Source organism: Centroberyx gerrardi, chromosome 13 (assembly GCF_048128805.1).
Source record: "Centroberyx gerrardi isolate f3 chromosome 13, fCenGer3.hap1.cur.20231027, whole genome shotgun sequence".
NCBI lineage: Eukaryota > Metazoa > Chordata > Actinopteri > Beryciformes > Berycidae > Centroberyx > Centroberyx gerrardi.
In genome coordinates this window covers 26762870-26790216 of record NC_136009.1, presented here as the reverse complement: position 1 = coordinate 26790216, position 27347 = coordinate 26762870, and the positions used below count along the sequence as shown (strand labels likewise).

At 42.1% G+C, this 27347-nt stretch overlaps 2 protein-coding genes across 2 annotated transcripts in view; one reads left to right on the top strand and one right to left on the bottom strand.

Moving 5' to 3' along the window:
• Positions 1–27347, top strand: part of LOC139925914 (tripartite motif-containing protein 16-like) — a 303498-nt gene that overhangs the window by 201874 nt on the left and 74277 nt on the right. The window lies entirely within an intron of this gene.
• Positions 421–26445, bottom strand: larp4b (La ribonucleoprotein 4B). The gene is made up of 16 exons (XM_071900040.2): positions 26290–26445; positions 23412–23565; positions 19325–19501; positions 17251–17329; positions 14058–14194; positions 12715–12818; positions 10004–10114; positions 9583–9636; positions 7896–8102; positions 6881–6987; positions 5858–6124; positions 4827–4851; positions 4326–4493; positions 2848–3032; positions 2121–2232; positions 421–823 (listed from the first exon to the last, which is right to left on the bottom strand). Exons 1-16 carry the CDS (start codon positions 26443–26445, stop codon positions 473–475), a joined length of 2394 nt encoding a protein of 797 aa, XP_071756141.1. The 3' UTR covers positions 421–472.

Below are 27347 nucleotides of genomic sequence, written 5' to 3'. Positions count from 1 at the left end.
CTGTTAGAACCAAACAAGATGGAGTCTGTTGTATGCACTATTTCCCATCATCCCACTGGGGTGGCTTCCACCAATGCCCTGCTCCTCACAACACTAATTTAAATCCCGGAAGGCAGTTTGGACACAATGAATAAATTCCACTGTTGTCTGCGCCAAGTTACAGACTGACATCTACGTAATGCAAAAGAGAAAAGGAGAAATAAAACTGAAATTAAAATAAAAACAAAAAAAAAAAGCAAATAAATAGAATAAAAAGAATGAAACGGTGCTCTACATGCACAGTAAAGTGCTTTTTGTCTGCAAGCCCTGATCCAGAAAAGAAGGCGTCCTCTATGCTTGTTTGTGACTGGTGATTCTGGGATATAAGTATTGAGTAGCCCTGACTTATATTTCCTTTTTTTACACATTTGTGGAGGGATGGGGAAGAGGGGGGGGGGACTCGAGGAGGGGGTGGGTGGTGGGGGGGGTCACCCTACTGCGGGGACTTGGGGGGCGTGTGGTGGGGATCTTTGCTGGGGGTTTTCCCTGGGTGCGGGGGCGGGGAGGGCCACCGCCCGGCCGGCCTCCGGGCGTCCCGCTGGGCTCGGCCCGGGGTGACGGCCGCCGGGCCGGGCTTGGAGGAGGAGGAGGGGGGGTATGTCTCTCTGGGCTTGGCGTCGCCCGCCGGGGCCGGGGCGGGGGCCGAGGCGTCGGGGCACTTCCTCTCCTCGCCTGCGGGGGCAGCGCAGGCCGGCTTGGCTTCCTTGGGGGCCTGCGGCTGCTGTAGTGTCGGGGCGTCCTTAATCCGCTGGCAGATCTCGGCGTAGGAGGGCTTCCTCAGCTCCTGGGAGGAAACAACCAGAGACAGACCGTCAGTTTAGAGTGGGGTGGGGGGGTGGAGGGGGGCTTGGAGCCAGAAGGGCGTAACTGGCATTTTGGGTGAAAATAAGATCTATATACCAAGTAAAATCTCTGGAGGAAATCTATTTAGTAAAATATCTCTTTATTTGTGTAATGAAGTGAAGATATTATCATTACCAAAAGATATTTACAACAGTTGATCAAAGTTAAGTCCACTTTTTTGTTGAATTTTCCCAAAGCCTATTTACGCCCCTCTGGCTCCATGCCCTCAACATCCAAGTTGGAATATTCTACACATAGGTTACCTACACCTGTAAAGTGAATATATTGACAAGGTGCTTATTTTTTTTTATGTTCCTATATTGTACTGCATGTTTTCATAGTTTTGGTGTGTTTTCCAATCGTAAATGCTGCATTCATTAATTGTCTCGTTAAGTTACTCTGCTGTTTTTTTGCAAACCCTCATAATGCTGTGATTCTACTTTTCTCCATACTTTCCATTCACACATTCTACTAAACATGTTCTTCTGTGTTGAAACTATCAGTTGCATATCGCTGCTTCTATGTGAAAAACCTTGTAACTCCAATCTTGATTTATTTTCATGTTTGAACTTCAACTGAAGGATGACATGGTCCCCAAAACCCACAGAATAAACTGAAAAATGCATTATCATCAAGCTAAAAACATGTCTGCTTTTCCTTAGTTCCTGAAAATTTTACATTATGGACGATATGTTTATCTAACCTCCAGTTGCTATATTCTTGTTATGATTCTATTATTCTTTGCTGTATTCCTTTCACTATTTGCTGCAACAATATCTACATTTTGTCATTGTGTTTTATCACTATGATAATAAACTAAGCGAGGGGTAACTGAAGCTTTGGTTGTTTTTCCAGCCAAAGTATACATTTCTTTAAGATTTACCAGTTTATTTTCCCCCCGTTTTATGAGTTGAGCTATGGGATGGAGAAAAATGCAATCCTAAATGACAGAATAACTTTCCCTGCAGCGGTTGCAAGTAAATGTTATGGACAGTCATTTTCCTGTACCTTTATTCAATATCTACAACTTGTTTATTTCATGATTCTAGATGGTGTACATAGGTGTGAGAAATTGACTTGTCCATAATCAAAATCAATTCTAGGCGGTGCAGAATTAAGGCACGATTAATTTCGCCCCCTTCTGTTCATGTTGGGATCGATCCCTCGGTGCCTGAGACGTCTGAGAGGGAGTAAGCATTAAAACGGACCGTGTAGGAGAAGAAGAAATCAATACTCACTGTGGCAGCACCGTTGACTTGCACCGATTTGCTTGCAGTGGACAGAGTGCCGGGAACCCGCTCCACCGATACCTGCACCTCCTTCTGCTTCACCTCCGACACCTTCACCTCCCTGGAAAACACACACACACACACACACACACACACACACACACACACACACACACACACACACAGGAGGCAACGCCATCAAAATGGGTGGTGGAGGGTGGGTTTAGGTCATGAAAGGCTTTATCACAAAATAAATAAATTGTAAAGGACTTTTCTGAACAATGTTAATAAGTGCTAATATTAACAGAATATTAACTATTCATCAGGCATGTGATTTCAGTTTTTTTTTTTTTGGATGTTAGTTTTTTGATAGAACTCATTTCTAATGGGAGATTGCCATTTACCTTATCATTTCTGTTAGATGGGAAAACCAACCTCCTAAGTCTGATTAGTGCGATCATTTTAATTTAAACCACAAAAAACAAACAATCTACAGTGTTTACCACCAGCCACTAGCCAAATATGGGTTTATCTTTGGCTGTCTGGCACCTTTTTCTACCAGCCATAAGTTTTTTTTAGTGTTTTAGCTGGTCAAATGGTCAAAGTGGTTTGTAAAATCTTGAATCCATCAGCCACTGTGGCATAGTGGATGTAAAGTGAACCATCCTATCCTGCAACACATTTCAAACCGAACACCTAAAGCTAAAAATGTGAGTCTCGTGCGTGTGGTTCTTACACTGTGGGGAGGGAGGGGGCGGGGCCATGGGGCGGGCCGGCGGCCGGGGGCGGGGCCGAGGCCGGGGTCGGGGCGGCCGGTGTGGGCTGGAAGCTCGTGGGCAGCGGGGAGGAGGACGTCCGGAGAGGCTCTTTGGGGCCTCCGGGAGACAGAGCGCCTCCAGAACTGGCATCAACACTTACATTCTGCCAGGAAAAGACAGTTTGGATGAGTGACAGCTGAAACACACATTTTTCAATTAGCAATCAGAAGTGCTTTCTTTGCCCTGCACCTTTTCGCTGTCGTAGGGACAGGAATATTTGTCACATCTATTGTCTTGGTGCCGTGGCTTTGAACCTTGGATCCCTTACTATTGGTTGCTGGTAATGTCGGCGACCCGAGAACTGAAGCTCGAAGTCGATGTCAGGTGAAAACCTTGTATCTTCAAAACGTCAACTTTTCAGGAGCTAAGAAAAACAGCTTGGTCTTTAGCCTGATGTTTTTAAAGAGTTTCATAAGCCCAAAAGGTTGGAGAATTTTCTCAACCCAAAGAAGAGCATGTAGTCCTGCAGTTGAAAACATGAAAATTACCAAAATTGGAGTTACAAGGTTTTCACATGGCAACAGCGTTATACCAAAGTTGCACAAACTCCAAGTTGATCTGGAAAAGAGCATCAGCTAAATACCTACGATGAAAAATATAAATTGGAAATCAAACTAGTGCCTGTGTTAAAGTGCCAATCTGCCATAAGAAATATGTTTGCAGTAGTAAAACATTCAGTAATGTAGCCACGAATATGAATATGGTTACCAGAAACATAAGATTCTCACTGTGGCCCTGATGTGATGTCTTTCCATAACCAAGATGGAGCGCTTCCATAAACTTAAAATATTCTTCCTTATTGGTTTGTTAATGTTGCTTTTCTAAAGGGGCGAACAGCCTGGTTTCCACTAGTTGGACTGATTCGAAAAGAGGATTCGTTCGACTTGGGAATTAAAGAATCTGCATTTTTCCAAATGGAACCGGTTCCAAAACAGAACCAGGTAACGGAACCCAACCCTACCTGCTAATGCAATGAATGTGTGAAACAAAATGGAAAACACATTCTACTACATTCCTATAAAGAGACTCATTTATAAAATTTCCTGGTACTCCCTGACTTCTCCTGAGAATGAATCAAATTCCCGGACTTCCCCACACCTCTCTGAATTCCTGGAAAACTATTCATATTTGCTGAGAAATACTGAATAGTTTTTAGCCTTGGCCTCCTCTGATAATGAATCAAGTCAACAACTAGAGGGGAAGGGAAAATCATTCTTTGGTTGAAGTCTGCACACTTGCGGCGGGGGTTTCGCGAGTAGCCATTGCTTCATTTAAAGGGGCCATGAGCCAAAAAGGTAGAGAACCACTGTACTAGGATGAGATAAAGCCCCCATCTACAATATAACATCCTCAACAGGAAGATGCCCTGTGTGTGTGTGTTGACGTGACTCCCTACCCGTTCCTTAGCGGTGCCCACCACCACGCTGCTGGCCAGCCGGTTGTCGAACACGTCTTCGGTCTTGAGCTGGCCGGCCGCCCCGGGCAGCGGGGGGAAGCTGGACAGGCCCAGCTCGAAGCTCGGAGACGGGGGTTTGGGAGGCGGAGGCGACTGAGGCGTCACTCTCTGGCATGACGGCATCAAACACACAGTCAGCACAACGCTCAGAAAGGAAAAAAGAAACACTCCTGCACAGCAAACATATAAACCCAAACCACAGCAATACTGGAAGTCAATCAGATGTCTGGCAACAGCTCTGCTAATGCTGATATTTTTTACTCCCTTAAGGATAAGACTAGTCAGGCTTTCTGTGTTTGCTTGTTCGATAGAAAGAGCGATTAATACGATGGAAAGAGATAAATTAACAAGATAGGATAGCTAGATTCATGAGATAATTAAAATATAAATGGATCAGAATGACAGATTAATAAGATGGATAGATAAAAAAAAAGTACTTACTGTAAACTTTTCGTCCCTCTTTTTCCTAGAAGCAGAAACATTTTTCCTTTAAGAAAGAGAACACCTTCAATTTACAAACATGCATTCTGCCTGAAGCATGCCATCGCCTTACACCACAACGTGCAGCATTCACATGGGAAAAAATATAAATTCTACACCAGATTAACCATACATGAGAATGTGATATATTGCCAAATCACTTGGTCAGTGGTCAGTAATCAACAATTTAATATGCAGCTGTACTGCAGTAGAAAGTGATTCATGCTGAATGTGTATTTGTAGAGCGGTGTATGCATTCTTATCCTTCATGAATAAAATCAGTCTATTGCATGTCTTGCACTGCATTTAAGTTTCTGTTGTTGTACCATAAGTCAGAAGATTTTGTTTTATTTCTTTGTTAGTTGTCAATATGTCTCTGCATCGGTGCTGAAAACACAAAATCTGGTGCGTTGACTGTAGCCTACTTGGTGAATAAACATGTTTCTCCGCTGCATAAGCGTACTCATACTGGTGCAGTATGGTATGTTCTTCCATTAGTACTTTGTGCAGTTTGATTTGGTCACCATGGTGATAAAACAACGCACACGAATGCTCCGAACCAACGGGTACTGACAGTGAACTTTACCCATAGTAAGAGGACCTTAATTTCTTAATTTGAAGATTTTGATGTTCAATGTGATTTACACAGGTAGTTATCTTGCCCCTAGTAAATATATTTAGATTATTCTTCACAGCCACAAATATCAGAATATGTAAGATGGCAGCGGTCCAAAACCGCAAAAAAGGTGTAGTTGTATGAATATCCAGAAGGTACAACAACATTTTTTCATACATTTCAAAACCTTTTTCTATAATTTCAACCCAATTCCTAACCCTAACTTGTGTTATAGGTACAACAAGGTACCAATATTGTACCATAGCAGGCCCAGTATAAGGACAGCATGATACTAGTATTGTACCACAGTCGGCCCTGTAGGGATGCATCATGGTACTTGTGGAATGGACAAACTGTAAAAGCGACGGTGCTGTACCTTCCTCGGCCCATGCCCAGGGAGTAGTCTGTGGTGACGGGCTCGGCGACGCGGCCCGTGCCCACGCCGTCCCTCCGGGGGAAGGCCACGGTGGAGGGTAACCTGGCTCGGGGCTGGCTGGTGGGGAGCCGCGTCGGCGGGCTGCTGCGAACCCCGTTGAGGAGCCGCTCGCTGGGGAAGCTGGGAAACAGGCCCGGGCTGTCCAGGAGTCCGGAGCTGCGGTCCGCTGTGGGGATGGCCGGCCTCAGGTGAGGTTTACTGTGATTCCTGGAAGAGTCAGACACGCTTTTATTCAACGAGTGTGTCTTTAATTTTCAACAAGTTGCGTTTAATATTTTAACACCTTTTTGATGCCTGTTAGAATGAAATAAAAGACTAATTTAGCAAGTCAATTAGAATTTTGATAATCGATTTATCCTTTTAGTCATTAACCCAGAGTTCAAGTAAAAATACCAAACATTTGCTGGTTACAGCTTCACAAATGCTAAGATTTGCTGCATTTCCCTCTTTTATATCATTATGAAAAGAATACTTTGGGGGGTTTTGTTTGGCTGCTGGTCAGACTAAGGAAGCAATTTTAAGAATCACTTTGGGGTCTGGTAACTTGTGATGGGCATTTGTCATTTTTGACATTTTATAGACTAAATGATTAATTTAAAAAATAATTGATAGATTAATCGATAATAATCGAAAATAATCGTTAGTTGCAAAATGAAAACAAATGAAGGCCTATCAAAACATAGAGTGGGTCTGCGTGTTTAGACCCATTTCTCACTGGAAAAAAAAGAAACCTGAACATTTTTTACCAAAAAAATAAAAAATTACAAAATTTGACAGCATCCAAGACCTGGTTTAAGACCATGATTTAAGACATTCTAAGACTTTTCCAGGACCTGCACTGTCTTGTTTAAGGACTGGCAGGTCACATGGCTGTTTATAGACACACTGGCTATTGTGGGGCTTGAACCCGTGACCTTAAAGTTACAGGACCGCCTCTCTCGACGCTAAGCCTCGGATACGAACCTATTCCTGGGCGAGTAGTGTCTGACAGTGAGAGGGGACGTCGTCGGTTTAAAACTGTGTGATGTGGTAAATCCGTTGATGAACTGGGTGTTGTGAAATGGAGTAACCTGGTAAATAGAAAGAGGAGATGCATCAGTTACAGGAAGTCTACAAGACAAATTTAGGTGGTAAAATAAGGAACAGACTATAGACACCAAGCACAGGTAGAAAGAGACTTGAAAGTTTTGGCCATCATTACTTCCTTAAATTGTCACACAACTCACTTAAGTGAAGAGTTTTGTTTCAAAGTGAGGTTTGTTCCACAATTTTACACCTACAAAATAATCTTTAGCACTAAATTAAAATGATGGTACTTTTAAAAAGGATAATAGACAAATGAAATTCTTGGTTGACAAAATGATGGTACTTTTATGACTCGAGACTCTATATTATAGAGTTATTGAACAATGAACTTGAGGTAATGATTGATATCTAGTGTTTTGGGAATTAATCCTTCAATTTATTAAGCCTTGTCCTTTCAAGTCTCTGGTCCCAACACTGACCCAAAGCTAAAATCCTTGTGACAAAACGTATCTTGGGGCAGAAAAATGAATGGTGATATTAGCAACATTTTATCCTGCTGTAGAAATCACAAATGAAACGGCTTGACCATCACAGTTTCACAAGCTCTCCACATTATTTGCACGTTATAATGACATTCTAGCAAGCCAATGCCATCGCTAGAAAGATTTGTGGCTCAGAAATAAACATAATTCTGCACAGTCAGACTTTGCTGTCCTTGAACTTTTATTTATTACATCGTACCGTGGTCATACTGAATCGTGAACCCCATATTGTGCATCGTATCGTGAGATAAGTAGATCCTCCCATCCCTACTGCAATTCCTAGCAATATTTACGCATCGACCTCTTCAGGACTATAGCCTTGTTGACTTCTATATTCTTGATCATTTTTGAGAAGAGAATTGTTAGTAGTAATAATAAGTACAATCCTAGACGCTGCAGCTGCTCCTTACCAGTGTGGGGTCGATGAAGCTGTGTGTGGCTGACCAGGCCTGCGGCGTGATGAGGCTGTACAGGGGGAACTGCTGCTGCGGGCTGTACACCGGCGGGATGTAGTAGGACGTGTAGCGCTGCTGGGCGTACGGGTTCACCTCCACCGGCCGGTAACCGTTCTTTGGCATGAAAGTGTTGATAGCGATTGCCTTCGCCTTTATCCGCGCCTGGTAGGGAGAACCAGAACAAGGTGGGAAATTAACACCAGCCGCCGACGTGGATACTTTCTTCGAGTTTGTCTTGTACTTGTTCTACGTCTTGTTCTACATTTTATCACCTTGTTTTTATCTGCATTCGTGCCCTTTGTTTATTGTTACACACTGTGTGACAAACCTGTTGCTTCAAAGAGATTTAGAAAAGCATTTTGCTTGATTTGAACCCAACGCTAATAGGTTTTGGCAGTAGCTGGCGGATGTTTATCTTCTCTACCAGCCACTTGGGCAAGTAGCCAGCCGTGATTTGGAGGTCCCATTATGTTTTGAACGTGTACACGGCTGGTCAATCAGAGAAAGCAGACCGTTGAGTCTTCAAATCTATCAGCCAATGTGGCTTGCAAACAAATGTCATCTTCATGCACTGCAACAAAATCTATTCACCACAAATTTATACACCAAATATAAAATTAGAGACATTTGCCTTGGTGACATTTGGTGCTGTCCCCGCTGCCACAGGGACAGCACCAAATGTCACCACATACAGTGCAAGACATACAACAGACTGTAGATGATTACATGTGACTTTACATATATGTAAAGTTACTATAGCTTCATATAGCTGTGTGCAGTCGGGCATCAAGGCAGCTCTGCCAAGCAATGCATTGCTTAAGTGGTGTAAAAGGGGATTTTCATAAATTAGTGGAACTACTTAAAAGTGTGATGTCACTTAACCTCTAACTGAACCTCTTAAGTGCAGATTTGTGCGACGACTCCACCTCGGACCTCAATATGGGTTTCTGTGCGACACTGCGCTGAATTATGTATACGGAAGGATATCGTTGTCCTGTTCGTCGCTAATAAAATTTCAATGCTCAAGACTTTGCCGCTAATGGGAAATTTGGCTTGAAGCAAGAAACATAATCACAATAAACAAAAAATAGATATCCCTCTGAAGCAAACATGGCACATAAGATAAAACAGATGTAGACGGAACAATCAGGAAAATGGGGCCACGAGGTGGAGACGCCATCCACTGCAGTGAAGCAGGTTTATGGCACAAATGAGAATCTTTCTTAGATCTTCAATCTGTCTGATTTAGCCGGTGGTTTCCTGAACTTATGACCTGATGGGAGTTGCTAAAGCTCGACTATGGCAGTACATGATGCTGTGAGCTTTGCATATGACACTGCCCTAGAAAGCCAAAGAACACTAACTGCACAAGTAGTGATGCTGGGAAAAGTTTATCTCCTGTCCAGCCAAAAGTATTGTTGATACAGAAGTGGATGGTATATAGTTAAGTAGTAATTACCACCATAATTTTTGTTGTCAACTTTTAAGTTTGACTTTTACGACATGCATAAAGTAGTTACTGAAGTTCAGCTTTGTGGGGCAATATAGACCTCAGTGAGGGAAGTCTTATGATTGACAATGATTTTGTTTGTCACTTTGTGTGACACTGTTAGGTCAGTATTTGTTTTTCCATACAACCTACCTTAATTGGCTTCCCTTGGAAGGTCTTCACCTCCTCACGGAGATACTGATATGCCTTTAACAGGGGAAAGTTACAGCAGAACGTTAGATACAGTTTGAATTTAAAACCCATAAGAAACAGGGGTATATTTGACATTTTTAGGCATTTAGCTGCCGCTCTTTCAAAGAGTAGCAGATTAAGCTTCATTTATTAGATCACCAACATTACAAGCACTCAATTGTAAGAAGTACAGCTTCAAAAACATTTGTTAGGTAAAATAAATATATGTCAGGAAGAAAATGTATAAGTTTAAAAAAACATAAATAAGCCAAGAGCATGATCAGGTACACACAGAAGAGAAGATAGGTAAAGATAATGTGATTTATGGGTGAGAACAAGGAAAGGGAAGTATAAAATATTAACTTTCTAGACGTGTCCATACCTGCTGTGCATCTGCTTCTGATTCAAACGTGATGAACCAGTTGTCGTTGTAGGCAAACTCGCAGTTGATGAACTTGGGTAAGTTGTCCCCTTTGAAGAGAGCCTCAACCTCCTTCAATACAAACAAAAACAGGGGATAAAGTGATTGGATAAAGGAGTTTTACTGGATATACACCAAAACCACTCTTTCAGCGAATACCAGCCTGATACCAAGCAAGAATACTTCAAGTATTTGGATCACACAGAAAAAAAAACATGTGACCCATTATTTTTTCTTATTAAAACAGACATGGACAATTAGTTTTGACTTGTTCATTCATCATTCTGTGTAAAGGCAGAAGATCAAATGGCTTTGCTTTGATTTCTGACGTGTTAAACAAGGCTATAAGAGTTCAGTACTGGGGAATTCTCTGATACAGATGCCTTATTCTAGCCTGTTACATGCCCACTACAAATGCTCATACTGGTGCATCCCTGTTGGCTACTGGTTTTTGCTCCAGCTCTGGCAGTTACAATGTTGCCATGGAAATGGCGGAGTAATATTTTTAGTGATGAGCACGGCTAGGTGTGCTATCATGCTGATTTGATCACGTTCTAAATATCTAGTTGACCAATCAGATTGCTTGGTTGGAACTACCTGTTGTATAATTTAGATTAATGTCGCATGAAAACAGTACCCTTGTTACACAGGTTTCTTTCTAAATTCTTTCTTTAAAACCTGCAAACTTGTTTTCCCACAAACGATAAACAGACTAAACCCTCTAAGGAGTCACAACCAGTCTGGGAAATTAACAGCAGCCAAACTGTGGTCAAACTGGGCTGTGGCTGATAGGTCGGGCTGCTCCACAAGCCACTGAAACAGGTAACCAGACACTTTGTAACTTTGTTTTGAAAAGAGCTATATAAATAAAGTTTATTATTATCATGTGGAAGTACCATTCTAAATAATTGATTTGGCTCTTTAAGCAGTTAAAGTGACTGTTGAGTTTAAGGATGTGCCAGCTACTGTTGATGGTGGGAATAAAAAGGTCAACAATTTCAAATGGTTTTTGAATTGAGCTCTCACACTCTTGAAAACTGCCACTCTTTCATTTTGGTGAGCAGAACGACACGAGGGTGAGAACACAGTGTCAATTCAATTTGGTTTGAAAAGTAGCATGACTTCAAGTTGTCAGGCTCTAGGGCACAAAAGCATTCAGTCTAGCATGGCATGGCAGACGGCTGGCAGAGGATTAGCAGCCAAACAATGTGCTTCGGAAATCATCCAAGGTCTGTAGCTGCAGCTACTCTCCAGACCCAAATCAGTGAGGAACAGATACCGTGCAGCTGGAATCAATATATTAACACTGGCAGTCAGGTTCTTTAATTATGACGCTACATGATGTGAGGATAATAGGCCTGCACCATTAAATAATAATCATACTGCGATTATTTTGCTGAATATTGCAATTGCGATATAAATTGCAATACAGTATACAGATAGATATAGATATCTCAATATTTTAGATTTTTCAGCAAACAAGAAACATTGTTAATAAAAAACAGATGTTATTGCTTAAGATTTGCTCTGAATACAAATAAACGTATTTCTTTTTTTACAATGTGCAATTTCATTTATAGGCCAGAAAATGGGCTCAGCACCAAAATACCATGTTTAGGAGTCAATTTTGAGCAGCCACCGCTCTGATAAAACAACTGCAACCATGCGAGTTGGAAATTGTAGTAGCTCAAATTGCAATTTTTTTTTTTTTTTTTTCGAATAATTGAATACAGCCCTAGATGATGATAATATTTCCTGCATATGACAAGAGATCCTTGCTGTGCCAAGACCCCGGAGTTGAAAATGTACTGTGATAACCTTTTTTTTGCCCTGAGTCAGTTGTACTGATAATGAGTCGTCATGCTGAGGCAGATAATTGTGTTACTGATAGCCGAGTGTCCTGCCAGTATTTTTACATCCTGTGCATTCATTGTTCTGTATTCTGAGTGAGTGGCGGCTATCTGAGATCAGCAAGGTTCATCTTAAACGGATGCAAATTCAAATACCCCGCATGCTGCCGGTCCTGCTGTGGCATGAAATGAATTAAGCCTCGTAAAACAAACTGCCCTCACAACATGGTGAATGGATGAAGTGTATGCTGTGTGTGGTTGCATTAGTGAGCGAGGATGTAGTGTTAAGCAGATCTAAAACAGTGAGCAGGTGCTTGGAACAAAAAGGTGAGACTTTGAACCAGACTCCTGACTGAAGGGGGGGGCTCCCTACTCATCATGCCACACCTACTGTTATTCAGCAACGTTTGGACCGCAACTGGTCTTCATCAGCCGCATGTATGACTAAAAAAAATAATGTAATTGTCTCCATAGACTCCATATGCATCATCAAGACCAACTGAGGACAAAACGATGCTGAATAAACCACAAAGAGACCATCAACCCAGCTCTTTTGTCTGCTTCATTGTATGCATTAAATGTGCATAACAATATATTGATAGACATTGCCTTTTGTATGAGGCTATGGATCTGAGCTGCACTTCTTTAACTATTATATTTTACTGTATCTGATGTTTTTAGCGGTCTATAACCTACTGCTGTTTTGTCATCTTGTGTGTAGAACTGCTGAAGCATGAGATGACAAGCACATTTGGGCGTGACCAGACAATAGCGTATTATCTTCTTGTGGTTCTGGTGGTACAAAGTGTTGAGTGTACTGACCTCGATGGGCGTGCTCTCAGGAACCTCTCTGAGGATGACGATGCAGCGGTTCTGATTGGGGCGCACCTTCTCCCCCTTCTCATCCACCTGGACCAATGGCAGAGCTGCAGAGAGACACGGAGACATGAGTTTGCAGTATTAACAATCAACAGTGAATGCTGTTAAAAAAAAAAGCTGCCTTGGCTCCAGAGTTGTAGTAGAGAGGCGCTCACTGCAGAATGGGGCATCCATGGATTTGAAAAAGTGCAAAGAGGGCAAGTCTTCATAAAGACAGTCAGCTAATTTTTTACATTTTTTAAGAATGCCTTGTATTCATTTAGGACTTGCTCTCTTTTCTTTTCTGAATTTGAATAATCTCATTTTTCATATCTGCCTCATGTCTTCACCTAGTAACTCTCTATTATACAAGATCATTCCAGGGAGACAAAAACATTTGTTCCAACTATTGTCTGGGTCCTGTGGCTTCACCCTTTAACTCCTTACTCTCATTCTGATGCATTGTAAATTGCTCTGAATGAGAGTCTCACCCAAATGCCTTAAATCTAAATGAAAGAGGTTAACCACCAATACACTTGGACTAATAACAGCACAAATAAATGACAGTTAAAAATTGTTTACAGTGTCTCAGTCGGTTTCATATTTAAAACCTTGGCATTGCAAACATCACTGAACCATAAAATAAAACTGCGACCAGCCACATAAGATTAATTTAAGTACACACTGTAGTGAATTAAGTACATGGGCATAAATCAAACAAACAAGCAGGTAAAACTCCGCTGGATGCACTTTAACAACCTCTCATGGGAAATTAACGCCAGCCACATGCTGATAAAAATTATCTGTGGCTGGTAAATTTGTCTTCTCTACCAGACTGTTTGGCAGGTGAGCAACTATCCTGTGAAAGTCCCGTTTTATCCAAAGAATCTATTTGGTTGGTAAAATAGTGAAAGTGGCTGGTGGAATAGGGCTGAAAGATACTGACATAAAATCTAATTTCTATAATTTGACAGAATATTGCAATTGTGAGTTAAACTGCGTTAAAATTGTTTAAAGATTGTATGATAGAGAGTATGAGGAAAGCTTTTCACCAATATTGTACTTGATTCATGGAGCAAAGATTACCTGCAGCTCTAATACATTTTGGACCCCCGTCTCTCTTAAGCAATTAATTGCATTGTTCATATTGCAATTTAGATTTTTTGCGATTAATTGTGCAGCTCTACTGGTGATTTTTGGTTTCTACTACCTGCTGTGGCCAGTGGACAAAAAGCTTCCTTCCCTGACTTCAACACATGACATCACCATCAAGTTAGTTTTACGTTCCTGAACGAGACGTTACTCACATCGTAAAATGTCCACGATCAGCTCCACGTCAGTGCTGAGCTTTTTGACGTGGTCCAGGTTGGCCACCGTCACGATTGGCACGTACTGGTCGCTGTCCATCTGGGAGATGAGGTACATGTCGCTGGCCAGATTCTCCCTGGAGGGCAGACAGAGGAGGGGAGGAGGACGAGGTGTTAATGACACTTCCAGGGTGTTTGCTCAGATGGCAATCTGCATCCTCGTAACTGTGTGGCAGTTAAGTTCAACCTTTATTTATCCAGATAAAGTCGAAAGCACTTCCCTAACTCCCTCTCGTACTTTTACACGTGTTCACACCTGAGAGATGTCAGGTAAAACCACAGTCTTCAACTAATGAACACTGAGCAATTAAAGAAACTCAACGGCACTTTGACAGCAGTTGTTGATGGAAGGGAGGACTGTTTCTCTTTCACTTTCTCAAGACGGATTTTCCTAACAAGTTTGGGGATTTGAACTGGTTCTCTTCTGGTCACAAGTCTGCTTCTCGAACATCTAGACTACCTCAGTCTACAACTGTTGCACACTGAGCAGTTCTACTTGAGCAAGCGGCCAAAACCACGGGTGAATTTTGAAGCCAATACGGAAGTGGCAGCAGCGGCATTTCCTCTAATGTCCGCTAGAGGCCGGCTCCAAAAAGACTCCAAACCACCCAACTCCATGCAAGTCACAAGAGGTTGTGGCCTCAGCAGCTAATTTCACTTCTTCTAATGTGTGTCCTTATGGCGATTTTCAAAACAATTGTGTCATTAATGGGATATAACAGATATAAAACCGGGTTGTTTTCCTAGTGATTGACAGTTCGCCTGTCCAGTGATCGACGGGTCGCTGAGGGACGACCCTCGGCCTCGCTTCGGCTGCTCCGGTCCAAAAAATGTCAACATGGCGGCGATCGTAAACACAATCTCCAGGCTTCAAAGCTGCCCTTCAGAAACCAATGGGTGACATCACACTCACCAGATCCATCTGTTTTCACAGCCTATATACTTGAGCAATTGTGGATCAAGTGTCTTTCTCGAGGGCAATTTGACAGTAGTTGTTGATTGAGGTGAAGAGTGTTGCTCATGCTCATGTCTTTGTGTTGTTTTGGACAGAGGACGCAGGACAAGCTACCTATAAAAATGGAGGGTGAAGTGCACTCTATGTTGCCTCCCAGTCGATAAACAGTAGGAAGAGAGAAAAGTCAACTCTGTGAGGCCTTGATTCCCTCCAAACCAGCAGCTAAACCACTGCCACCACCGCAGAGGCATTCTTGACAGTATGAAATAAGGCTTTCATTCAGACCACGCCTGACGCCCACAGAGAGAGAGAGAGAGAGAGAGAGAGAGAGAGAGAGAGAGAGAGAGAGAGAGAGAGAGAGAGAGAGAGAGAGAGAGAGAGAGAGAGAGAGAGAGAGAGAGAGACAGAGAGAGACAGAGAGAGAGAGAGAGAGAGAGAGAACGGAGAGAGATTACCGCACATATTTCAGCGCGTTCCAACTTGGGCAATGCTTGATCGGTATCAACAACAACCAAGTACCGAACCAACGAGTACAGAATCTGTACAGCCCCATCGCACATCTGTGGCAATAACAGAGGTAACTAACGATCCGTCTATTTGAATGTGATCTCAGCTCTCTGGCTCTCCAGCCGATCAGCTGCCTTCATCTCTTCTATGGAGAATAAAGTAACGTTAGGCTGCTTGGCTTGCAAGGTTTGGTTAACACAAGCAACTTAATCGTTAGCAAACAGAGAATAACATGCATGGAAGCACTGCTTATACAGCAGTGTGTTCAATTACAAAATGCGACAGGATACGCTGCCTTAAGGTTCGTGTAAAGTAACTGATGAAGAAGCCAGAAGTACATTCTCCAGTCGAGTGACATCTTCCAAAACATTGGCACACGAAGAGTTGGAATTATGGGGGTTGTGGGAAAAATGGCATTCAAGATATTAAGCTTTATAGTTGTAACTGCACAAGGCAAAAATTTTGTCATATCAGCATAAATAACTAAGTTGGACTGCAACAGAGAAGAAGTCCCATCACATCAAATTGAGCCATCGTAGATTTTCCCCCATTTCCGTAAATTAAAATCTAGATTTGTATATGGTCACTGGTGGGAAACCTTCTCCACACACAGGAAGTGACAAATCGAAACATAAGACTGAAATACAAATGTGCCTCCTAAGGCACATTTGGCGCTTCCTCCAGGGAAAACTCTTCACCATCCCCAACCCCTAAGACACTAAGAAGAAGAAACTTAGGTCCAAGGAGAGCGCACTGACATGATTTCTGGGTTTTGCAGTGTCTAAAATTCAAACAGTTGCCTTTCACTGCTATTTGGGGCCGCAAGCATGGGAAGTTGAAGCTTACACGTTAAGTTTTCACAAAAGTATAACTTCTACTTCCTTATTTAATTAAATACTGATCGATAAAGGACAGACATAATTTGTGGGACATGATTTTTACGACACTGTGATGAAATTTCACGGTGTCCAGGAATATTTGAGTCATGAATGAAGCGTCAAACCCGTCTGACCGCCCTCACTTTGGCTCTTAAAACACAGAGGAACTGCGGTAAAAACCTACAGCCGAGATTCAACAGCAACTGGGGAGGCAGAACAAATGGAGAAGGGATTCAACTGAGTCATCCACAAGTTTTCTTCTCTGGTCTTCTCTGGTTCTTTAACGACCTGTTAAGAGAGACTATTTTTCTTGTCGGGGGCTGCATTTAAAGTGCTTCTCTCTATTAACAAGTGCGAAACAGCTGCTGAGCAATGAACCTTGGGAGGAGTAAATGGGAACGGCGATATTAGTGCGTCTCGCCTGTTGCTGTTGTGCATTAAAAAGGGAGCTTTGTTTCAAATGAGATATCCACTGTTTTTAAAAATTCATACCTACTCATACAAATGATTGACAACACGAAATTAAAACAAATTCTGCTACTTTTTAAATGATAGTAGGTAACTTAAATCCTGTTGAGACAAATGACAACACTAACAGACCGGATCATGTATATTTTAGAGATACTGAATGATTAGCATCGCCTTTTTGTGCGTTTTTGTTTTTGGTAATTCACTTCGCAACAACCCTGTTCACTGAAAGCGCTCTATAAATAGACCTTGCTCTTTGTCAGGTCAGAAAACACCGCCCGCTGCCCCGCCGTGAAGGGGCGTCGAACCATCGAGTTGAACTCACCGGGAGAGACAGAACTCCAGGGTCTTCTTCAGATGCTCCCTCAGGCCCTCCTGGGGATTCTCCGGCTGGGGGTCGCTGCCTGTTGACATCGAGGAGGAAGCGTTGTCTTGGTAAATTACAGTACAACTCGACTAATCCCCCCGACCCTTGGTGACAGAGGTTGCTCGGGCCAGTGAAATGTTCGGCTGAATGAATTAAAGTCAACATGAAGCAGGGCGCCGCTGAGAAAAAGCACATACGCTCAAGCAAGAATTCGCTGGATTATTAAATGTAAAAACGGATGTAAAAACGTGTTATTCGTGTGCAAAATGTGAATTGTGCAGGTTAGAAGCTCCAAAATGTCTTGACCTGTGCGATTTCCCTATCCTTGTTTTATTAGTACGTTTATTTATCCTGGGAAAGTTGACTGGGCATTCATGCTCCTGCTTCACATTCACACAGTTCCACATGTTTACATCTGGGAGCTGCCCTGTGCAACCAGTCTACTAGGCCTCTCTGCAGCTCTGTTGTTTTGCTAAGATTCCTTTTATTCAGAGATCAATGTCTTGTCATCTGTAATGTTTGGCTGAAGTCAATGAAACTTTAATACTACAATAAACAAAAGCACATTCCAAATAACGAATAGCTCTTCAACAGTCGCTGTACGCCTCCAGACAGTGAATGATGCCGCTCAGGACGGAGTGCAGCTCTTAACAACAGGCTACAACTCACCTTCCCACGACTGAGACTTAAAAGGTCAAATAAAGAGGCAATATTGCGAGCATCACTCAACAGCAGTTTCAGCAAACAGTATTACAGCAAACAGTGTCACAGAGCTTATTGACTTAAAATTTTAAGATTGCTTTTTCTCCATTCCCTTAGAAGTGGTAGAGCCAACCAAAAGGAAATTGGATGCAATTTGCCTCGGCCTTGAAGACCACTTTCACAGTCAAGAGTCAGTCCATTGTGAAATCCGGGTGAACTGTTCCTTTACCTCCGGAGGAATAATGTCTATTCTGCCAGTCACTTTAGCAGATAACACACCATCACCTGCAGGTTCTTTTCTATTCTGAAACTCTGCCTGATATAAAAAATGTTAAATTGGATGGTGTGGTTTTTTTTTGTTGTTGTTTTTTTTAGTTTTAATTAAGTTTCGCGCCTTCTATTTTTAACTGAAACACATCTACAGCAGCGGTTTTCAGCCATGTGAAGGTTTTCATTCCAACCAATCACAAAACCAGGTGATTTCACCAGTTAGTTTCCCTCTCTCTGGTTAAAAGGTGTGCAGCTGTGTGAAATCAGCTGCTGTAGTGTTTGGCTGGAATGAAAACCTGCAGACTCTTGTTGGCAAAATATTTGAACCCCACTGATCTACAGTGTGGTAAGAAACCAATCCATCTGTTTAACTGTGTGTTCAACTGGTTTTTTTATACAACAGTTAGCTCCAGTTGAGTAACTTGATTGGCCCGGAGGCATTCTCTATACAGTATAACAGCACTGGGACATCTTACTATATGCATCAATCCGCTTTACAGCTGTTCTCATTATAAACAGTTTATGTGTTGCTTGGCAACGCTCGGTAGTGGAATCCTGAGGGAGCTGTTTTTGTTGGTGGACACGAATAAAAGATAAAAATCATAATCTGTTGTCTGAAATTGCCACTACTTGATGAATAGTTTTGTTTATATTACGGTTGTATAAACGTTTTTTTTTTTTCTTGTGATCCTTTATTTAACCGCATATAAGTGTGTGTGTGTGAGTGGATTAGGTGTGCTTCCCTTTTTTTGTTTTGATCATTTGCTCATTCCTTGCTGCCATTTCCATGAGATGATTGTAAGATAAGGTAGATAACAAAACCAGGATTTTTTTTTTTGTTTCATGCATACTTCATAACGCCATATGTTTTGTTTATTTATTTATTTATATTTATGTATTTTATTAGTGTTTTGATCTCTGTCTTGTGTGAAGTGGTGTCCTTGTTCTTTGTACTCTGAAGATGTATTGTGTCTTTATTGTATTGTGTTTTTCTTCAATCATAAATAAAATTCAAACCCCTGCTCTCCTCCTACAAACCACCACCCACCTCCCTGCCCACCTGTGTGCGGGGCGTCCTGCCCAGGCTCGGGGTATTCTGTGTAGGCGGGCTCGGAGCACTCCAGGGTGACGGGGGCCACGGGGGCCGGCTCGGCCAGCATCACTGGGACCGGTGGAGGCTCATCCGGGTCGGTCAGTAGGGGCTCCTTGTAGGCCTTGTCCTCACTGGCTTCATAGCCTGCGACAGAAGAGTTTGAGTGTTTTCAGTCCAACTCATTATACCATGATTCAAGTAACAATGTTTTTATATTAGTAAATGTCCATTTTGCTACTCACTACCCCAGACTGATGACACAATAGTGATTCAACCTATAGAATACACAGTAACTCAAACTGCATCAACAGAAAATCCAAGCTCCGCCCACACTTTGATTGACAGGTGATCTGCAGTGCAGAAACACCACAGCAATGAGGCTGAGCAACAAAGATGTCGCACAAAAAACAAAACAAAACCAAGAACAGGGATGGGGTAATAAACCTTAGTACTATACAGTATATTGCATTGAAAAACAATAACGGTTATGACACCGCCACTAATTTTTATTAGCGTGACCACTGCAATAACCGCAGCTCTTGTCTGTCATCATTGAGGTTTTATTTTCCCAAAAAGGGAAAGCGCTCTAATAAATTACTTTATTCATGTTGCTGACTGAGTTAAAGTGGATTCAGACCAGCAGAGCTTCATCTGAGACGCATCTGATTTTATTTTAGATGCCTGGATTTTTATTTGTGTTGTTGAAAACTATCCTTAGTTTCTTTAAGCTAAACCAGCATTTTATAATTTTGTTTTTTAAGAAAAAAAGTGTCTTGTGATTGATATGATAAATTAGTTTTAAAGTAATTAAAGCATATTATAGTACTGTTTTTAAAAATATTATAAGATACAAGATAACAGATACAAGATATAAGATGTATAAGATACAAGATAACTAACAGAGCAGCAGCCCTGCAGCTGACAGGCATTCAGTGTCTTGCTCATGGACACTTCAGCAGGGCAGATGCTTGTCAACATGGAGCACAAAGCCCAGGTCCTCTGGTTGAAGGACAGTCTCCCTACGCACCACACCACCCCATCATGATTTAATTTACTGACGAATTTACATGAGTCATTCTTTAAAAGCAAGATGCCGGTGGTTGCGGTGGTATTTCTTTATTGATTTGTCCTCACTCTTATTAGGGACAGTTCCTTCTGCTTTCCAAAGAGACAGCCAGTCCTTCCCTTCTTGTGCATGTCACCCCAGCAGTATTTTCTCCTTGATTTTATGCATCATTGGTGTTGCTTATTGGCATTTCACATCTTTTATGGTTCTAGTGTAAGATATCTTTACAAAAACAGGGCATTTTAGCAAACTTTGAACCTGTCTTCCAGTGTGTGACGGTCTCTCTAACCTCTAGGCAAAACCAGCAGTTCTTTATCATAATTTAACATAATAAAATAATCATGCTAAACATTAGACCTACACCTCTGTGTGCAAGAGGGAAATGTAGCTAAATTGGGCTGTTTTATTAATTTTTTTTTTTTTCTAGCAGTGGTGCCAATTTTCATGCTGCAGTGGAGCACTACCACTGAAAGAACAAAGGAAACACCGACCTAAAAGTAAAACCCAGAGTGCTGTGGCTTAACTGGGGCCATACATCTAAAGCCTGTTTACTGGACACAGATTAAGCCTAATCCTTGACGAGAAAAGCATTTTTAAAAAGGCATTTTTGGAAACTGCACCTAAATGGAAAGAGGGGCTTCTTATATATTTTTACTTTCAAAATTCAATACTTTTTTTCAGACTTTACAGACTGGATTTGAAGATTGTCTGTGTTCCAGTGTGATGTATGCTGACAGCAGTTGGGGAATACGACAAAGCTAAGTCAACTCTACATCATTCAGATCGCAATCGCTGAACATTATTCTTCACAACACAAGTCACAACATAGAAAGACAGCGGACCTTCAACCATATAAAATGAGTAGTCATATCAGGACTCAGTGAAACAATAGCTTACATTTCCATAACTGTCCAGATTGTTGTGTGTAATTCCCAAATTTTAAGACCTGGAAACAATCAACTTCATTAGCTACTGAACTAAGATGATCCCATACATAGAAACCTGGCTTGGATGTTAAGAGGAAAACAGAGTGGTTATGATTCAATTACAAATGTTTGATTGAATTAAGCCCACAGCACCTTCACCTCTCAACCTAAAACCATCTCATCTAGAAGCTCTCAACTCTGATCAGATCTGCACTCACCTGGAATGGAAATGCAACTACAACCAGGGTGAGAAACAATCATGTGGAAGTCCCATTCTGTCCTAAAAATGGTCTTATCTGGGCCAATAGTGATAGTGGTTGGTTGAATTTATCTATATAATATATTTATTATATCGTGACACAATTCTGCTGTCTAAATTTATGATAACAAGCTAATTTTATTTAGAAACTGACAAAATGAGGTGTGGAACATTTTAAGGAATATTATTTGAAAATTTCAGTTTTGTTTGACATCTAACATTACCATTAGGTTCAATGGGATGAACATTCATTTAATTATTTAACGTGTGATTTTGCAAACATGAGCCATATCATGATATATATCGATATAGAAAAAAATCCTTATTGATTTCAACCATATCACCCGGCCCTATTTCCTTCCCTAACCCCAAATGCAAGAAGTCAACAGTGTTGAAAATGTCCGCTGTGAGAATCACCAGACTATATTAAGTCTTCTGCAATACTTTTTCCATAAATATCCTCGCAGACGAAATAGGTCGAGACGTCAATCCGAGTCAAACGTAGACTAATCAATAATTTCTGTTTCGCCACCATATCCTTGTTGCTTCTGCGACGGCTATACTTGGCTGGGTCTTGGGCACATTAAAATGAGTGATTACGCTCATTTGTGTAGAGGGAACGGTGGCTGTGGGTGGAATATTCATAGCTCGTACTAAATTGAGTATGAATGATTAAAGAGGTGTCTTGGCGTGACGAGGGAACCGACAAGAATGGACGGTGGCAGCCTACAAGGTAAGAGAAGGGTTTGTGAGTCTGGCAGGTCACGGGTTCAAATCCCCGAACCGGATGGAAAAAAACGGAGGAGTGGAAAGTTAAAGTGAGTAACGCCCTTCTCTCTCTAACCAACTAAACAAATCTGAGGCAGGGCTATGCTGAAAAGTAGCATACGTGTTTAGGAATAACACTTTTTAACCCTACATTTTGGATACAACATGGATAAATAAAAGTTAAAGAAAAGAGGTTAAACAAAATAACTAGTCGCTAGACTTTCCATCCAGTTTCAATCAGCTGGTTGCAGTGTGGGAAAGACTCTCCTGTATTTTAGAGGTTCCTACTTAGATCAAATGTAAAAGGAAAGTAGTTTAGGTGGCTGACGAATTTTGGTTTCCATCAGCCACTGTGGCCAGTTGAAGAAAAATCCCCCCTTTAACACCTGGAATTAAAATGTGGTTTAAAAATAGATTGTGTGTAGATATGATTTAGCTGAATGACACTAACACCTGACTGAAATGTGTCTCTGGAATGCACATTGAAAGCGAATTTCTCTTTCCATTGCAAAACACAGATTGCCATGCACATTACTTCCTCTTGTAATACTTGTTTTCATATTGGCAGTCGGGGCGTCCTGGTGGCCCAGTTGGCTAAGGCACAAACCATGTAATCACAATGTCCTGGGCGTCATTTATTAGGCATTGTGACTGTCTAATAAAGGCAAAAATGGCCATGCTTGTTCCCAATCCTTGAATATCCTGATCCTGACAATCCATTTATTTGACAATCCAAGCTGCCTGCTTCCTGTTTGAGTTGCATGAGCTTCCTAGTTAGATCCATGCACTTAAGATTACTTCTGTTCACTTAGTACTTATATGTAGTTTTATGTGGATTGGATACGCAGTGAATTTACACTGTTTGCTATCAAGGCCAAATGCGTCTCTCACCACCTCAAGAAGTGGACTGGTTGACACACCTGGGTTTTGTGTGTTTTTGCTCTATCCGAAAACAATCCGATCACCCAGGATGCATGTTGATGCATCCTGGGTGTAAAGGGTCAGTGAGTTTCCCGTCCTGACCGGCTGACTGACCTTCTGGGCCGGGGTCGGCCGAACTATCGCAGCCTTCCTTCCATGGCTGGAGGGCAGCAGGTGTGGTGTCGGCGCTCCCGCTGGGGTCCAGGCTAAACATGTGGTTGGCCCATGCTTTCGCATTGGGGTTGAGGTCCGAAACCTTGGCGGATTCCTGTCAACGAAACACAAAGTTCGGTCAGAGAGTTCGGTAAGTCTCAGGAGTGTTTACATTTTTGACAATTTAGCCAACTCTCTTATCTTACTTATGATGAGCAGCAAAGTCACCGAGATATTGTGCAATTCATTGTACTTGGTAGTTAATGTGATTCTGATTCATCAGCGTAAGAAATATGCTGATGAATATAAAAGGGGATAATGAGAGAGGGGTGAAACAAATCAATTTAATGGTTCATTAATAATTTGTTGTTGACTAGTTATTATGCCATTGAAAGGTTAAGTCACATAACTCAGCAGTTAATTATATACAACCTGACATTCATCAGGTTAGCTTTGTAAAAACATTATGCCGTCACACCAGCTCTCCAGCAGCAAATCATTGTAGCGTATGGCCAATTAAAATAATAAGCAGCGTCATCTGCATATAGCTAATCTGCAAAGAGGCATTGCAAGTATTATTTAGCTAACAATACAATTTGAATACACTGTAAGATTGAAAGTTCACAAAAAAGGGAAGCAGAATAAATGATGAACACTTGATCAAATAACACAAAATAAACATGTATGCCTGTTCTCTGCATGCATATAAGGATTAGCACAAATTAGAATATCTGCCATTTGTTGGTCGCTTTTATCGCCTGCAGTACAACGAGACATTTTTAGCATGAGTTCATACATTTTTACCCTGGCAGTGTAAGTCCCATGCTCTACCCACTGAGCTACACAAGACCGCTATGACTGTTTATAAAAAGACAGGAAAAATAACAACAAGACATCCAATCATGGGAAAATACACAAGGGATGACTTCAACCAACAGGATCAAGCAATAGGGAAAATGTTAGGCCTATAGAGAATAGATATATTAAGACAGCAGATTATGACTGCTGAAATCAAGACATCCAAAATAGGGACGATTCACAACAGATTTCACTGTTCTTGCCAACATAAGCCTAAAACACGTGTAATTGGTAAATGGTAAAATGGTAAATGGACTGCATTTATATAGCGCTTTTATCCAAAGCGCTTTATAATATGCCTACATTCACCCATTCACACACACATTCATACACCGATGGCGGCAAGCTACCACGCAGGGTGCTGGCGCAACCATCGGGAGCAATTTGGGGTTCAGTATGTTGCCCACTTCGACATGCGGACTGGAGGAGCCGGGATCGAACCACCGACCTTCTGATTAGTGGACGACCCGCTCTACCTCCTGAGCCACAGCCGCCCCCCTCCTGAGCCACAGCCGCCCCCTAATTAAATTCATATGACACCTTTTGCTATCCTCCAGTGTTTTCCATCCATTTCCTGTTTGGATGGGACTCAGTTGTGATTTATGTCTTTTCTTTTCTTTTTTTTACATTTTACACTTCAGGCATTAAGCAGACACGTTCTTATCCAGACCGACTTGCAAATCTATGAGCGTGTAGGGGTTCAGTGTTTTCTCAGCAGGACACAGAGCTGCTGATGGACACAAACCGGCTCTTGCAGATTAAACCCGTCACCGTTTAGTTACAGGACAACCTCAAACCACTGGGCCACCTTGCCACTGCCAAAAGGAAGTCACAGGAATTCAGTGCGTGGTGCTGAATGTAGTCTATGACCTTTTCACGGTTTTCTACAACAGTTGGGAATCTGCTACATTCATGAGTTGAGGTTGAGGTTGATCAAGCTGGAGACAGAGGCACGGTGACATTAGAAGTAGAAGTTGCTGTTATGTTATTTTGCCATGTCTTCTTTTTAGAAGCCCTTAAGTTTTATTTAATCTAACCCACAAAAACATTGCCATTATTCCCCTTTTTTTTTTTTTTTAAATCACTGTCTTAATGTTTTTTTTTTTAATCACTTCACCTTTCCATTGACTTCACTGTGCAGACTAAATAAACTTCAAGAGGAGGGTCAAACAAATTTGAACCAAGCTGAACACACCGCCTGAAGTCTAATTTGCTCATCTTTTACATAGTTGTTAGAGGACAATAAAACCCGAGCTTGGTGAGCTGTGTGTCTGCTGGCGAGCCAGGATGCTATGCAGGCAAGACAGTGGCCTACAGTGGGATAATTACAGCACAGCAAACAGGAATCTGGTTTAGCAACCTTCATCAACCTCTTGAATAAGAGACACAGGATGATACTGCTGTGTCAGATAGCACCTTCAGGAAAACAAAATCCTCTGAAATTTAAGCATGAACAACAAAACAGAAACTGAAAATTGACCATCCAAGTCATTTCCTCTTCCTTTGTAGCCAAGCTGACTGTCAGCTACAAAGGGGAAAAACTGACACTTGCATGAAATAGTCACTTTGAAAGGATCTTTGCACAAATGAGTAAAGGTTTTTTTTAAAATCACTCTTTCATCCCTGTGTTTTTTTCACTTCTATGTTTCATCAATGTGTAAAAATTGAGCAGAAGTCCAAGTTATGGAGTGTGGAATGTGCAGCTAGTAGACACTGGCTGACTTATCTTCCCTAATAATTATATTAATAGATAACTGAAAGGATATAATTAAATTCTACAAAAATATACAAAATTCTTGAGCTTGAGCAACAAAAATCCTCTAACAAAGAGCCATCACTCATGTCTTGTCGCTGCTCTATCTGCCAGCAAGACTCCCCAGTGCAACAGCATCTGACAGCAGCTGCTGCAGACAACAGAGGCAGTGGCTCGACCTGACAGGGACCAGGCCCATGATGCCTTGGTGCCGCCGGACATACTCACAGCATCAAAGCAACAGTTCAACATGCACGTCTCACAGGCTAACAGACTGTAACCCAGGGCCGTGGTGAGAGCCAGCGTTTCGTTAAAGTCCTGAGGCACGGCGGGCCTGGTGCGTCCCGCCGGCGGTGGGAGGAGGCTCCAGTGCATCCAATCCATGACTAACACACACACACTAACAGCGTCTAAGTATCTCCACAGGCAGGAAGATGAAAACTCCTGGCCAACATCGCGTAATTCAAGCCGTAAGCCCGGCTCCATCCACCGCGGCCACAACCCCCACGCCTCTCCAAGTCTTCGCCGTTACCGTCAAATCTCAGCCGCTGCCACACTCCGTCTGGCCCGTCAAACCCAGAGCTGCTGGGATGTCGTGGAGTCGACAAATCTGATGACAGCGCCGAGGCTCCCCCCCCCTCCCCTCGGGGTGGTAGGCTGACGTGGCAGAAGCCGATTGGCCGTCTTGCTCCCGTTAAGCGATCCTCTCCGCTTCTGTCAAGCCGACGTTGCACTGAGTCATTCTCCGGCGAAACAGCGAGGCCGTTGGAGGTGTGTTAAGTCGCACACCTGCGCTCGGCTGCAGCCTGCTCCGCTGATCCACGTGCTAAATAAGTCCTGTGGCATCACTCAAATTAATTCAGCCCTCCTGCGCTTTGATTTTAATAGATTATTCTGCTAACGAGTCGAGGAAGCAAAAAAAGGAGAAGGCTTTCCTGGGAAAACCTGCTTCTGATTCCCTGCAAGTGTGCCATTCAAGAAGCAGCAAGTTGGAGAGAGTGAAAGAGAAAAAGAGAGAGAAAGAGAGAGCGAGAGCAAGAGCAAGAGAGAGACAGAGAGAGAGAGAGAGAGAGAGAGAGAGAGAGAGAGAGAGAGAGAGAGAGACAGAGAGACAGAGAGAATTAGTGAGAGAAATAAAAGAGAGACATTAATGAAGAGATGAAAGAGAGGGATAAGGCTGACTTGATACATGATGAGAAGTGAGAGACGGCGTTCCTGGGTCGTATTTCACAAACGCTGCATTACCAGATAATTCGGGAAGTGTCCGGCCAGACAGACAAACAACA